Source organism: Chrysemys picta, chromosome 3, assembly GCF_011386835.1.
Source record: "Chrysemys picta bellii isolate R12L10 chromosome 3, ASM1138683v2, whole genome shotgun sequence".
NCBI classification, from domain to species: Eukaryota; Metazoa; Chordata; order Testudines; family Emydidae; genus Chrysemys; species Chrysemys picta.
This window is the reverse complement of record NC_088793.1, coordinates 178,373,964-178,389,067: the sequence shown is the minus strand read 5'-3', so window position 1 is coordinate 178,389,067 and position 15,104 is coordinate 178,373,964. Positions and strand designations below refer to the sequence as shown.

General features: G+C 38.9%; 1 protein-coding gene across 20 annotated transcripts in view; it reads right to left on the bottom strand.

Moving 5' to 3' along the window:
• Positions 1 to 15,104, bottom strand: part of ASB3 (ankyrin repeat and SOCS box containing 3) — a 158,886-nt gene that overhangs the window by 30,641 nt on the left and 113,141 nt on the right. For 18 of the 20 annotated variants that reach the window (XM_008173052.3, XM_065590704.1, XM_065590716.1 and 15 more), the window contains one exon: positions 7,284 to 9,116. The exons of 1 other annotated variant lie outside the window; for it this stretch is intronic. In XM_008173052.3, the coding sequence (XP_008171274.2) occupies positions 8,860 to 9,116 (257 nt within the window). In that variant the 3' untranslated portion in view covers positions 7,284 to 8,859. Of the gene's footprint in view, positions 1 to 7,283; positions 9,117 to 15,104 lie in introns of those variants that run through there. One more of the 20 variants, XM_065590711.1, reaches the window with a different exon arrangement.

Genomic DNA, 15,104 nt, shown 5'->3' with positions numbered 1-15,104 from the left:
CTTACAAAGCATGAATAAATTGTTTATTTTTAAAATCTTTCCACCTGCCCATAGAGGTAATGACAGGTTAAACTGACACAGTGAAATAAATAGATACCATCTATCTTTCCTCACAGTAGTGGTATGATGGTGATCCCATGGCTTCCTGATAGCACATTATGGCTCTGTAGTTACGGAGTTAAGCTACAAGGTAACACCCCACCCTTTTCTCTCAAATTCCACTCACCAAGGCCTCAGATACAACAGTGATGAGGGAATATAAGTAGCCGGATGGATAGACAGAAAGATGAAGTGGAGTAATATTCTAAATTTGTATTTAAACACCACTGATGTGCACATTGCAGACTCAGAGTTATTGTAAGTGAACACTTGGGCTTTCTTATCAGCACTTTGTTAGCACACACGTGCACACTGGATGTGTTGTAACAATTCCCTGTAGTGACAATAGCTGTGTGGGCCAGTTTGAATAGAGACCAGTGCTGCTGCGAGCTGTTTGTTTCTGCTTTGATATCATTCATTTGTAAAAAGATTTTTGGGGAGTTCCTTGTAACACATTCCTTTTCTCATTTCTCTTTTCAGTTTCCCAGGACATCCAAACCCTCCTAAATTATGGTGCTGTTTGCATGAAAAATGTGGCCTAATATTTTAGTCCTATTCCTTTCCTTAGGTTAGTGGTAATTTAACCATAATTTTCCTCTGTCTGCCCTGAGCACGTCACCATAGCCTGAGCAGAACAGAACAGAACCGAACCCCATCAGAAGCAGATTGAACCTCACTTGTGCTTTGTGTTTTAGGAAACCAACATGTAGTCTTATAAGAATGGGTGGTCTCAAACATGTGTGAGATTCCCAGATATATTTGCATTAGTACAATGGACACATGAGAATCTTTGCAATAGCCTCAGTTTAACTAGTACGCCACAGTTTAACACAATGGAGCCTGCAATGCGCAGAATGTACAGAGACTTTGAAACACAATATAAGAAAGCACTGTACCTTATGATTCAGAAATTGTGCTTTATTCTGTCAATATATTTACTTTGCATAATCACAAGTGAAATGATCTTGGAGGGGCAGTCTAGGCCTTTGGACAGTTACTTATATAATACATCTTATATAGCAGCCTGTACAATGTTAGCTACATCAGCAGTAGCAACGTGACAGAAGCATCTTTAGGTTACCCCACTCATCTGCCAGCATTTCCATTCTCCATCTTGTCCTTCGGAGATGGTGGGTGAAAGAGCAGGTCTTTTTATATGACAAACAATAGTCCAGCCCATTGTTGCCATACCTGAATGTGCTTATGAAATGCTGCTCTGGCGAGTAACATGGTGATGACACTAGTTCTGACTACAGCTGCAAGTCAGTTGGATAGTTATGTGTCTGTTTCCATGAACTGCTGTGTGCTACTGCTTTGTGAACTCAGGCCTATAGGTGCTAATAGTGCTTTGCAGGTTCAGCTGGAAGGTGGGATCATTTTTATTAGTCTTTTTGGCATCTGCTCCACAGTACGGTACTAGGAGGAGACTTAGCAATTTTCAGCCTGCACCCCCATCTGCTCCTGGCAGTAGATTTTCCAGGAAGAGACGGCGGTGCAGGCTGAAAATTGATAAGTCTCCTCCTAGTAATTAGGGGGTAGATTTTCCAGGTCAGCAATGCTAGATGTGGCTGTGGGACTGGTTTATGAAATTCCTGTAGCCATGCTACCTTGCAGATGTGTGGCTTTTGTTTCATGTTCTGGGCTGCCTTCCTGTGAGATAATCAGGGTATTTTGATGGTGTATTGAGCATATTTTCTTAGATTCGATCTGTTGTATGCTGGCTGGGTTTATCACACTGCATTTTCTTTCTTGTTATGTGCTAATATGAAGGCTAACTTTTCACAGCTGTAGTTGGAGATGGTGGTATGGAACATTCACCTCCTTGCTCCTGTAGCATGGAGTTTGCAGCACTGGGACTCAAGTTCTCTGCAACTGTCTACCTATACGCTCATGATGTGCCAATATATGTCATCTCCCTTGAGAACTGGGGCTGCGTTGTATGGCAGCTGTCTCACTCGTGACAAACTGTAGCAGCAGAGAGATGAGTAGCATGTACCAGTGACTAATAAACTAACTCCCTTTTCTTTGGTTGGAATAGAGGGAGTGCACTTTTACCACTGTTGCAAGCTAAACTCCTGACCAGTTCAGTCGGGGGATGCTGTATTGGTACCTTGCTCATTGTAAAAGGTAAGTGCTGCTGCTGCTGTCACTGTTGCCTATCTACTGCTCTTTGGATTTGTGACTGTGCAATTGGCCTGTACCAGCTACTACTTGTGTGGGGGGTGGAGTATGTAAGAACTCACTCTTACATGGACTTACCACAAGCTAAGTGAAGAATAAGCAGCAGGGAGTGGGCCATAGGGGTACTGCTCAGCCATCCCCACTTTTTCTACAAAGGATGCCCTTTTGGGGCTGCTTGTGGAACAGCACAGTGGGTTCTGTCAGTTGTTCATATGTACAACTCTCCTTGGTAGTCCAGCAGCTATTCTGGTCAACCTTTAGGATCCACACAAGGTTTTTTTTTCTGGATTCAGTATCTAAAGACCATCCATCACAAGAATCTGCCTGATGGCACTGTTGAGCATTTTGAAATATTGACATTTCATCCCCCCTTGCCACTTCCCATTCCAAAGAACGTGGTGCCTGGCAGTTTGGCACTGTCACAACAAACACATCTCATTTACAAGGTGCATCACTCTCACAGGAGCACTTGATTAACTTCAAAATATCTAAAGGAGCAAGTTAAACATTGTCTGGTACAGTTTTTGGAAACAAAGACTTGGAACTGTCATTGTGTATCCATCCATACTGCAGTGGATCAAGTGGCAGTGCATCTAGAAGATCCACAGCACTTTTCCACATAAATGCCTGAATATGAGCTAGTTTTACATTTTCTATAAATGCTTCAGCTTTGGCATTGACATGATACTTTTGCCAATTTTCCCTGCCCATGATTTCTGCCATGATGGCACAATTTAATTGTCTGTACCATGTAGCCAAGCATTGCTGCATTGATGTCATGCAGCAGAGAGAGGGAGTATCCAGCTTACAGAATCTTCAACACAGTGCCTTTGTCAAGGTCAAAACAGGAAGTTACTGTATCACAGCCTGAGAGCGCATGGTCAGCTAACAGTCCTGGTACAATACTCAAGTGTTGCTCTGAGGTAGCATGGATATCTATTACAGCACTCGGTTGGGTTGGGGGTTCCATAATCACTAAAGATGTTAGGCCCTGTTCAAGATAATGGTGCAAGAGTACGAAAAATATGTCAATGTCATCCAATAATACTGATATTCCCACTAGTTTCTCTTTTGTAATCATCACCATTTCTTATACAAGAACGTTGTCACTTCCTCGTGCAAAGTGGCCACATCTTCTCTGTTAATCACAACACTTTCCTGCTTTATTTCAGCTGGCTTGTTGTCTCTCCCTGTGATGTCTAGCTTGTGATATAGAATGTGTCATTGGTGAAACTTCTTGTCTTGAATGAGTTCTTAACAAATGATATCAAATCAACTGTTTCTTATTTTCAGTACACACCAAGACAACTTTCTGTAGAGATACCTGTGCACTTGTACTCAAGTGATGCATTCTGGTTGCTTTTGTAACTCTGCTAGATCTTGTGACACTCTTTGCGCTCATATCTTTGTACCTGTCAAAGACAAGGTGGTATACATATCTGCTGCCTTCTTGTGTTGAGTGTAGACTCTGAAATTGGTCAAAGTTCTTGATGATACTACTTGCTGGCCAAAGAACTGTGGAACTGTCAGTGACTGTGCAGGTGACTTCTTGTGAAATATGTCTAGTTGACAACACTGTCTGCAGCTGCTTTTTTAGACTTGAAACCAGTCATTGAACACTGATGTTGGTACAGGAGCCAATACATGTGATCAAATATGCTTGTCGTCAATCTCTCATGAACTGGTTTCTAGGCCTATCGCTCTTGAATAGATAAGTTTAGAGTCAAATACCTTTGCTGGGTCAACCTATATATGCTTTTTGTTGTTGTTGTCATTTTCAGTATCTCTACTCTCCTTGGTATTTCATCACAGAACCCTGTGGGGACAGCTTCCATTTGGCAATTCGAATTGTAAGTACATCATCCACACTGACTGATGGTAGTGCCACTTAGCCACTGACAACATTTATTATTGCTCTGGGTGCTTAGTGGGAGGTCTAACAGATCAATGCAATGGATAGAGAAGCCATTAGTAGGAATCCAGAGCTATGTATCTGTAGTAATTCTTGACTTCATTTCTTCTTTATGGATCTCTTGTATTTGTGCTTGATAGGTGTCATTTATGTTTCAGTGTCTTCTACGAGGCAACTGCATATGCGGAGGCTAAGAGCCCAATTCTTGAGAGTTTCTGGTTTCAGAGTAATCCAAATGATAGCACCATGGCACACTCCATATACCATTCCATATTTCTGGAACATAGAGCATGACATGCTCACCCATGATGAACCACTCTAAGACATTACCTGGCATGGATTCCAAGGATTGAAGGTAATCCAGCTGAAGAAATGTATGGGAGCATCATAAGTGCTCATATTTCAAAATGCTCAGCAGTGACAAGGTGTCATGAGGCAGTTTCTTTGGATTTAGGGTCTTGAAATTCAGAATCTACCAGACTTTGGCCTTGGCAAATGGATTTTTTTCCATTTTACATGCTAACAGAAATGGAAGGGGAGACAGAAGTCAGCCCAATTAGAAATTTAAGGTAACATTTGGACTTGAACGAGGAGTATTTGTGGCTTGAATAAAGACTGGGAGTGGATGGGTCATTACACAAAGTAAAAACTATTTCCCCATGCTAATTTTTCCCCTACTGTTACACACACCTTCTTAACAACTGTTTGAAATGGGCCATTCTGATTATCACTACAAAAGTTTTTTTTCTCCTGCTGATAATAGCCCACCTTAATTGATAAGTCTCGTTAGAGTTGGTATGGCAACACCCATTTTTTCATGTTCTCTGTGTATATACATCTTCCTACTGTATTTTCCACTGCATGCATCCGATGAAGTGGGTTTTAGCCTATGAAAGCTTATGCCCAAATAAATTTGTTAGTCTCCAAGGTGCCACAAGTACTCCTCGTTCTTTTTGCTGATACAGACTAACACGGCCACCACTCTGAAAATTGGACTTGAGAGGGGAGTAGGGGGCTCAAATCCTGAGATTTAGTTCTGTATGCACTTTGGGAGGGAAAATACTATTAACAAACTAACCTCTATTTATTAATTCTTTTGGCAGAGTGATCCTCTGAATTAGTTCAAGAGGAACGTTCACATTATTTGATCCAAACATGCATATTAACCTCAGAATTTCGTATTAATTATAGTTATGAAATAATTGGCCTATAAGGTTACCACATATACCTTCTTCTCCACATACTTTGTCTTGTTTCTAAGCAGAGTGAAAATTAGCATTTTTTACTGACTCATGATGGGCTTTATCATCCAAATGGTAAACCAGTGAGTAAAACGTTATGTAACCCTTGACTGATAAGAGAGACAAACACATATTATTCATGAATCTCATTGTTCCAATTGCAATTACCACCTGTTCCACTTCACCTGTTAGGGGCATATGTGAAATACAAGCCAGGAGACAGAAAGTTTTGACTGGTGAGATCTGCACAATAATGCATTTGTGTTACACTGTTTTACCATTTTATCAAACACACATCTGCACTCTACATTACTAAAAACACAATCATTTTGGCATTTGAAGGATATCAATACAAGCATAATGTAAAAAGGATATATTTTTATTCCAATTATCAGCTTACTTTACATTTGGCCTCTTCTGTTTTTAATTACCCGCTATTTAACAATGCTTTGAGTTTAAAACCAAAGATGACGAGTTTCTGAAGCATAGGTTCCACCTGTGGTGTTTGGTCCATTGGTGGTCTATAGAGCAATTATTGGGATCCACAATGAGATGGAGCTGGCTGGCAATTGCCTCCTATTTCCAGCTGCTAAATTTCATTGAAAGACAGCTAAAAACCACATAATACTTTATTCTTACTTTTCCATATAAACAATTGCTGTGTTGCCACTGGGCATATGTGATCACTTACAGGTGCGGGAAATGGGCTGCACAATTGTGAAAGGGAATGGATGTGATCCAGGAAACTGTTTCTATTAAGATGTGGTGCACACCGGTGTTCCCTTGTGCAGCTGCCCCGGAGTGAAGCAAGTGCCGCACACTTGATTAGCAGAATGGCGCACAGCGGCGTGTGTTCAGGTGCCTCTCCCTCCGCTGCTCTGCAGCTGTGTTGCTCCTGCCCTCTGCCTTGGAGCCCCTGGGACCCTCCTGCTGGCTGTGCAGAGCGGGGGAGGAGGGGGAAGGGGCGCTGATGTCAGGGTGACCCCTTCCCCCTGTACCCTATCTCCGCAGAGCAGGGAAGAGGGGACAGGACTCAGGAGCAGGAGAGCTCAGCTGCTGAGGTCTGAGCTTCCTGATGGGTGCCTTAGAGATACAGTGCACAGTCTCTCATAGGCTTCCCCAGCAGCCAGCACACACACACACACAGTCTCTGTGAGAGACAGACTCTGTGTGTGTGTGTGTGTATGTGTGAGAGAGAGGCACACACAGACTGTGTGTGTGCCTCTCTCTCACACATACACACACACACACACACAGAGTCTGTCTCTCTGTCTCTCTCACACATACACAGTCTGTCTATCTCTGACACACGCGCGTGCACACAGTCTCTATCTATCACACACACACACACACACACACAGTCTCTTTCACACTCCCTTTCCAACACATACTTGTTTTGCTGTTGTTATTGTTACTTCTTGGTACTTCCTGCAATGCACATATGTTCTCTGTCATTTTATTCTTTCAAAGTGCTGTTATTTCAGTTTTTTGACTGGTCTATGCATTTCATGATTTTATTTTTCTCTTATGCTTAAATTTAATTCTTTGAGTAGTGAGTTCTAAAATGTCTAACGTGTCCTGGCTGGAGTAATTATCCCTATGCTAACTTTAAAAAATATATATATTATATCTAGGCTTTTTGTTTCTACTGGTGGCGCACATCCGCACATTACCTCGATATTGGTGCACATAACAAAATTCATTCCGCACCTGCATGGAAAAAATTAGAGGGAACATTGGTGCACACTATGATCGTCTGAGAATCACTCCTATGAAAATTGCAGGGAGACTAAATGAGACTGACTCATAGGCAAGCATGTTGAAATTTGATAAGAACTCCAACATGGAAATTTTCTTCTTAAATTGTTTATTGAATGAGACAAACGGTTTGATAACACATGGAAAACATAGGTGATACCAAAGATTACAACATTAGCATTGTATCCTAACAATGAACATATGCACTCTGGTAGAGCACAGTACACAGGAACATCTCTACTCAGTGTTATCAAATTCCTCTCAGTACAAACCTCATGCGGAAATAAAGGTACAAAGCTAATAAGATCTTTTGAAGGCATGAAGGAACTTGAGTAGACTGTTCTCACTCATTTTTATAGTTTGCATTTCCATTTATGAAGGATGGCTAACTTTTCCAACCCAGCAGTAATTATTTTTTTAATTTAAGCTACAATATTCACCATTGTTTGCATTCTTGACCATGGCCAGCTCTAGATAATGACATAGTTGGGACTTTAGTAACAGAAAAGTAGTGAGTGAGGATAGCCAGCAAGAACAGACATTCCATCTCCAGAAATATCCCAAACAGGACCAGAACTCAAGTCATTACCAGTCAGAACAGAGATTGTTAATGCTATGTAATTAAAGAAAAAATAAATACATTCAGCAGATTAAACTCCCCTTTGCAACCAGCAGATAATCTCCTGATAAAAGAATTAGTAAGAAACTCCAAAATACTTTTTAGAGTAATTAATAGGACAAATCACCACACTCATATTGAACCTGAATTCCTTTTGTACTCTAATTTCTAAGAAACTAGAATAAATAGTCCATGAATGTGAACATGAAATTTGGGATTATTGCAGCATTTCAATTCTACTATAACATCATTCCAAATACCACTATAGTATGTGCTGTTCAAACACTAATCTGAATACTGCTTTTTTCTTCTATCAAGTATGTGCATGAACCCTGATCTACATCTGTTAAGTACCAAAAATTTCATTTTCATGTCTTTAAAGTTGGGAGGGAGGAAGTATTATTGGTTTGCAAATAAAATACTATGTATATTTTTATAATAAAATGAATATCCTAAGGCATTTTCATGGAAGACAGAATAGAAGCAACTAATTATAGAGTAATTAATTCATACAAATTAAAACAGATTATTGTCCATTATCACAAGGATCAGACCTACCTCAACAAGCACTTTCCTTTTGGACATTCAGTGATCTCAGATGTCTGGCTCACCAAGGCCATTTCTAAACGTGTAAATACAGAATACTCATATAATTTGTAATTTTTTACTTTAAAACATAATTTGTTTGGCATGTATAGTATCTGTAATAGGATTTTTCACATTAACTTAGTGACTGACAGGGATAGCTATCTAGAAACTATGTTCACTGAACAGGTTGATTTTACCACATAAGAGGAAGGAATTTTCTTTTGAAAGAAAGAATACAAATGAAGGAACTAGAACAGATTTTTTTAAAAGCTTTCCATGTAGTTGAGTACATCATAACTTGCAACATACTTCTAATTAAAATGTACACTGCAATGTGAAAAAAACCCTTTACTAGAGTAGCAAATATGCAGATACAGTAGCTCTCCTGTGGAGTCTGCTAATCAACATTCATAAAGTCTGCAACATTTGGGTCCAGTCTCAGGCAGTTGGACTATCAAGCATCAGCAACACATGCTTCCCTTCTTGGTGTCTTCTGAACTGGAATGAGTTGGGTAAAATGTTCCTTCATCCCATTCACCCTGAACATCCACCAGTTCTGGAATGCCATTTATTCTCAATATATCTAAATACAGCAGATAGTCCTGTAGACAAGTGGGCAAGGGCAATTTACGGATAAACTGGTCAGATTGTAGGTGTTCACTTTTTAAAATGGACCGGATCTCAAGACGACAAAGGTGAGCCAAAGAAGGGATAAAGGCTGTAAAATGAAAGAAACAAAAAATCAAATTGAGGAAAAGAACTATGGGATTAAACTATGTTCTTATATTTTTGCTTCTCTTAGGCAGTTCTCCTTTGATAAAAGAACATTAAATAAACCACTTGCCAGATGATTAATTAGAGTTCTAATGTCTGAAGAAGCCTAGCAGTTTTAAAACCAGCATGTTAGAATGTCTCTGTATCAGCTGGATAAAAATACCTTAATCTTGACATATATGAAAACAAACTATTTCACCCTCTACTAAAAAGTTCCACTCAATTCGCCTAAACCGCCAGTTGCTTGGACAGAGATTGGCAGATGTCATGGTACACACAGGGAGTGATAAAATTAAATTGAGATGATGGAAAGTCAACAATGGAAACACTAATTTACTGTGGGGAGAAAAGAGTAAATATTGATGACAAAAGTAGTTGGTTCATGATAGTATGATTGCCATCTTTTCTTATTATTTATTATTATTCAGGCTATTACTAGTCAGCTTCTCGTTTAATGAACCAAGACTCACAATTACATTTTTGTAAAACATACCTACGAGTTGTCTTAACCTATTGTGTTGGCTAATATGTTTTATTGTGAAATTAGAAATTATAAACCATCCCTGTGCAAACTCTCTCTCTCACACATATAGATACAATATAGCTAATATGAATATCTATATATCCCTGGCTTGTGTCTCATCAAATTGCAGCCCAAGAGTCAAGTGGTGTACTAATGCAGAGAAAATACATTGCAATATGTTGTTACTATTTTATACAGATGCAACAGCGGAATTTTGGTTGCGTTTTACAGACAGTCCATTATGTCAATGTGGACAACCACAAACCATGACACACATTGTTGGAGACTGCAAAATGACTCAACATCCTGGAGGTCTTCGTACCTTGAACATCGTTTACAAGAATGCTGCGGCTTGGCCAGATTGCATACGCCAAATAAATAAATAATACAGATGCTGAAATGCAGCTTTAAGCCTTCATATAATACATTAAGATTTTGTTTTACCTAAAATGTTGCTATAAATCTGATTAATTAAGAATGACCAATCTGCTAAAAATTGAATAAGCAGCAATGTCTCCATAGACACTCTCTTATATTAAGGAATATCATGGCCTGGTACGAGCTCAATTTTTGTTTCAGACAGACACCAGAAGAGAACAAAAATATATCTGATTATACAAGAGAAAGGAGACAGGGAGACTTAACTGTGTTGAATCTTCCATAATGTAATTCTCTCCTTTCATCACCTCCTCTCTCATCTTCCCCTTCTTATTTTATAGAAAAATTTGTTTTAAACTCACATTTCTCACTAACAATCTCTTGGTCACAATCTTATAAAAATTCATGACTTTTATAAACACTTAAGGATCTGATTCTCATTTTTACTAAGGCCTCTTTACCACCAATCTGACAGCGCAAAGTGGTATAATCATCTACAATAATTCTGCTGCTACAGTAATTTTGCCAAAACCAAGGTTTAAACCAGAGCAGCAGTATCTAGCCCAACCCATTTTTGAGTTATGATGAGCAAAAATTAAATAAATATATTATAAATATATCCATAAAGTGAGATTGTGTCATTTTTTGGACTCCCCAGTCTCTCAGATTTGCCTCAGATGCTCTAGAAAATTTTTGCCCTGGCACAACATAAAACCTCAAAAATGTTAGGTAGATTGATAAATTTGGGTGCAATGAAAAGATCCAAACTTGGTTTAAAATGGAAGGCTTCATTAAGCCTTAAAAGCCAAGTCTCCAGAATGGCATTAGGACTTGCTTACAGAACAAAGAGCCCAGTTTGAATGGAATTTAAGGTAGATTTAAAAAGCATAAAAAGAATCAGCATGCCAGATTTTTTGCCAACAGTGCTCAGTGGCAGAAAGGAAGAGGAGAAGCAATGGAGTTAGTGAAGGGTGTCAGACTTCAAATGTTAGGAAAAGAGAGTCCGGATCAAGGGAACATGGTAAGAGTTTAAATCAGTTTGGGGGAGAGGGGAATGAGGAGGAATAAAAGAAAAGTAATCAAGCTTAAAAGAGGACATCGTCCATCTATTGAGTGAGCTAACAGAGAGGGGAAAGCTATGGAGAGAAGAGTGAAGGTTAATTAAATTAACTATTACCCAAGTGCAGACATTACGTTATACTAGTCGACCCATACAAAAGACAGGAAAAAACAATTTCTGATCAGAATTTAACTTAACCTTTTCATTATTAAAAGATGGTATTTCATTCTTCGGTTGGTCTATTTAGCAAATGACGATCACATACTGTATCTTCACACTCCTACCCACACTCTCCCAATGGGTGGTGTGTGGCTACGTGGTTTCCATAAGTAATTGGCTGACCTTTATCTCAAGATTAGGAGTGTGACAGAGCAACAAGAACTTGTATAAAATATCTGTGCTCTAACTGGAAAAAAACAAACTTGTATCTATGTTCCCTACTCCCGGGCTACTATCACCTCAGAGTTCCTTTCCTCTCAGGCCACAAACAATCTGTTGTCTCTCCAAAGGTTTAAAGTGGAATTCCCTGCCTTTGAGGTCCCCTTTTTGCCAAGGAAATATAATAAAGGACAGTAACATGAATAGCTAGAACAATGTCTTAACTTTAAAGTTGTTTTCTCTCTGTCCCCTGCCAGTTCTTTACTGCCTTTTCTCTCAGGCTAATAGGAGTAAAAGGGTATATTTTTCAAGCCTTGTTGATGGTGACAATCCTCTTTGGCTTTTCCCACAAAATGGGTGCGGGGAGTTCTCTTCCTTTCCCCATCCCCTGGCTTATGTGGACAGGGGAAACTTCCTCCTCCACGGTGCAGAGGGATGACCAGTTTATACATACCTGTCCAACCCCCAGGTTATGTAATACAAGCCACCATCCATGCCACCATGGCCACAGAGCTATTTTAGCACACTATCTCAAGCAGAGCTAGTGTGTGTCTGTCTACCCACCCTGGGAAGTATGCTCCCAGCTGCTGTGTAGACATACCCTCAGAAGGGAGTGGACATCAGTTCTATTCTCCAGGAGAAGAAAGAGTCAGTCAGGAAACAAGAGGCCACAGTGGAATAGCTGCCGGAGGTCACCCAACAGCACTACTACTGTTCAGTGTCATATTTCACCTGATCTCCAATGAAGTAGGCGGGCCCCCGGTGCAGATTACTGCTTTGGTGGAGAAATGTTGGTATGGCAACAACTGTCAAAATGGCTCAATGCAAGACCTGGATTATGTATTATTTATCAACGCACACAAAAACTATAGCAAAGGTCTGACATGTTTCTTAGATATTGCAGCAGATATCAGAAAGAAACCAGCAGATTTCAGCAAAATTGAAGAGTATGCTGTGAGTTAATGATTAAGCGACAGCCTTAGCAACTGATTCTCCTTCAGAATGCCCTCTACAGATCCACACTTTTATGATGTATGAGCCCTCCCCATCACAGTTTAGCAGAACACCGGCATACTAGTGCCTCCAAACAATTTGAGCAAGACTATTTAGCAACTAAGATTATTGAAAAGGGTACCACAGCACCAACTGCTCTCATTTCACCCTTATCTTACAAGGAATCTTAGTTTTATTGAATGACTTTTTAAATGAATTAGGCTGTATATGCAGGCTTGTTATGATCTAGCTGGTATTCTTTAGGATCAGATACTTCACTCTAGTAGACCTAGTTACAGCTTCAATGGCATGCTTAGTGTGCCTAGGATCAAGATTTGTAAAACTACCACATGAATTGCCAGTCAGGCATTACTCTCTTAAAATGCTCCCTTCAGATGGCAATTCTGCAATCATTGTTTAAATTAGGCCTCCTCTGCTCTCCTTCTTGGGTGGTTAATGTTGGGTTTTGGTTTTCTGTATCCCCTGTGATTGAGGATCTGCAGAACAATTAGCAAAGGAGAAAGAAAAGTTATTTTGCTGGTATCTGCTGTTCAGGTACATTGCATCTGCAGATCCATCTCCCTCACCCAATTTTTTTTTTTAATTTTGTAGAAAAAGTTGTGGATGGAGGCATGCGAAGGTTCCTTTTATAGCCTCTCTTTGTTTGTATCTGAAAAGGGGCATTTGCAACGCTGCCAGCTCTGCAACTTCATCACAAGTCTTAGAATATTTGGTGTTTTTCTTGAAGTCCCAGCTCCTGAAGTAACATGATTACATGAGAATCTCAACTAACCAATTAAAAAAAAAGTTTCTAGCCCTCATATTTGTGGATAAAGCCTTGAAAATGTGAACTCAAAAGGCACAAAACAAATAAAATGAAATAAAATTTATTATTTTAATCTCATGAGTTTTAAGCCAATCTCATGAGTTTTGGGGAGTCAGACTCATTGCTTTTGAATGCTTGGGGATTGCAATACATGTGTGGCCCCAATGGGCACTGCTCTTTTAGATGTTTCCAAGCTCATAACAGTAGGTGTGTATATGCCAAGAATGTTGATTTGCAAGCAACTAGTTACTATATTTTATTTATTTATGTACACACACACTATAAATAATAAGTTACTGGTGATTAATTTCTCTTTTATTTGCATAGTATCTTAAAGTCAGAGTACTGTTATTAATTGTATGTGTTATTTGAGTTCAATTTCTTTCTTTTTTATTTTTTGGAAAAGGTGTACCATTTTGAGGTCAAAATGCCTCAAAGATGGTATTACAATTGCAAGGATATAATTTCAATAGGATCATTTTGGTTCTATTGTTGAGACTAACACATCTGCTCGGGCTTTTGGTTCTATGATCCTTAACCTGATAGATTAACAGCTGAGGATCAGTCTCACAGTAACTAAGGGACTGTTTATCCTATAGGTTAATATAGTTTGTAATGTGTCACTGAATACTATGACCATTAAATACACACATACTGTAATGCTACATGCTCAAAATTCTTGAAACTTTTAATACTAAGTAATTACTAGAGATGTGCAATTGCCTCCTTCCTTTGTGAACAGCAGTATTAATTATGGAATTCTATAACTGCCAAACACAAGGTCCTCTAACCCTCTGAGTAAAATACAGAATACTTAGCAGAAGTATAGGATAATAGTACATATTTCAATGGGACAGAATGAAACACAAAAAAATAGGATTTTAGCACATAAGACAAATCTTTGGGATCAGTCTCCATTGAGGAAGATCATCCACAGCAATTTAATACCTAGGATCATGTTTTTAACCCAAGAGACAATAGTTTTCCCAATATGAATTCCATATCCAATCTCTCTATAGTAATGTACTATAGAGTACAGTAGAACCTCAGAGTTACAAACACCTCAGGAATGGAGGTTGTTCATAACTCTGAAATGTTGGTAACTGAACAAAACGTTATGGTTGTTCTTTCAAATGTTTACAGCTGAACACTGACTTAATACAATTTTGCAACTTTACTATGCAGAAGAAAAATGCTGCTTTTAACCATCTTAATTTAAATTAAGCACAAAAACAGTTTCCTTACCTTGTCAAAAAAAATTTAAACTTTCCCTTTTTTTTAAGTACTTTATGTTTAACACAGTATTGTACTGTACAGTATTTGCTTTTTGGGTTCTCTGCTGTGTGATTGAGTACTACCAGTTCCAAATGAGGTGTGTGATTGACTGGTCAGTTTCTAACTCTGGTGTTCGTAACTCTGAAGTTCTACTGTATTTATCTTTATTCCTTTCATTCCCAAACAATTCATTTACTCATATATTCAGTCAAGTATACAGTACTTAATGGTTATACAATGTGATGTTTGCCTTGGGTGCTTTCCATTTCATTTATTTTCAGTCATCATGTTTATATGTTCCACAGTCTGCATATAGGTTGTAAAATGCCACTTTTACTTTGACATGAAGCATACTTCTATTTCCTGGAAAATGCTACTACTAGTATAGTTTTATACTTAATACCATATATACATGCTGAAGATTGCCTCACAAATACAAGACACAAAAAGAGACCTTTTAACTACAAAAGCAAAAAAGGTTGCCAGTTATATTGAAATT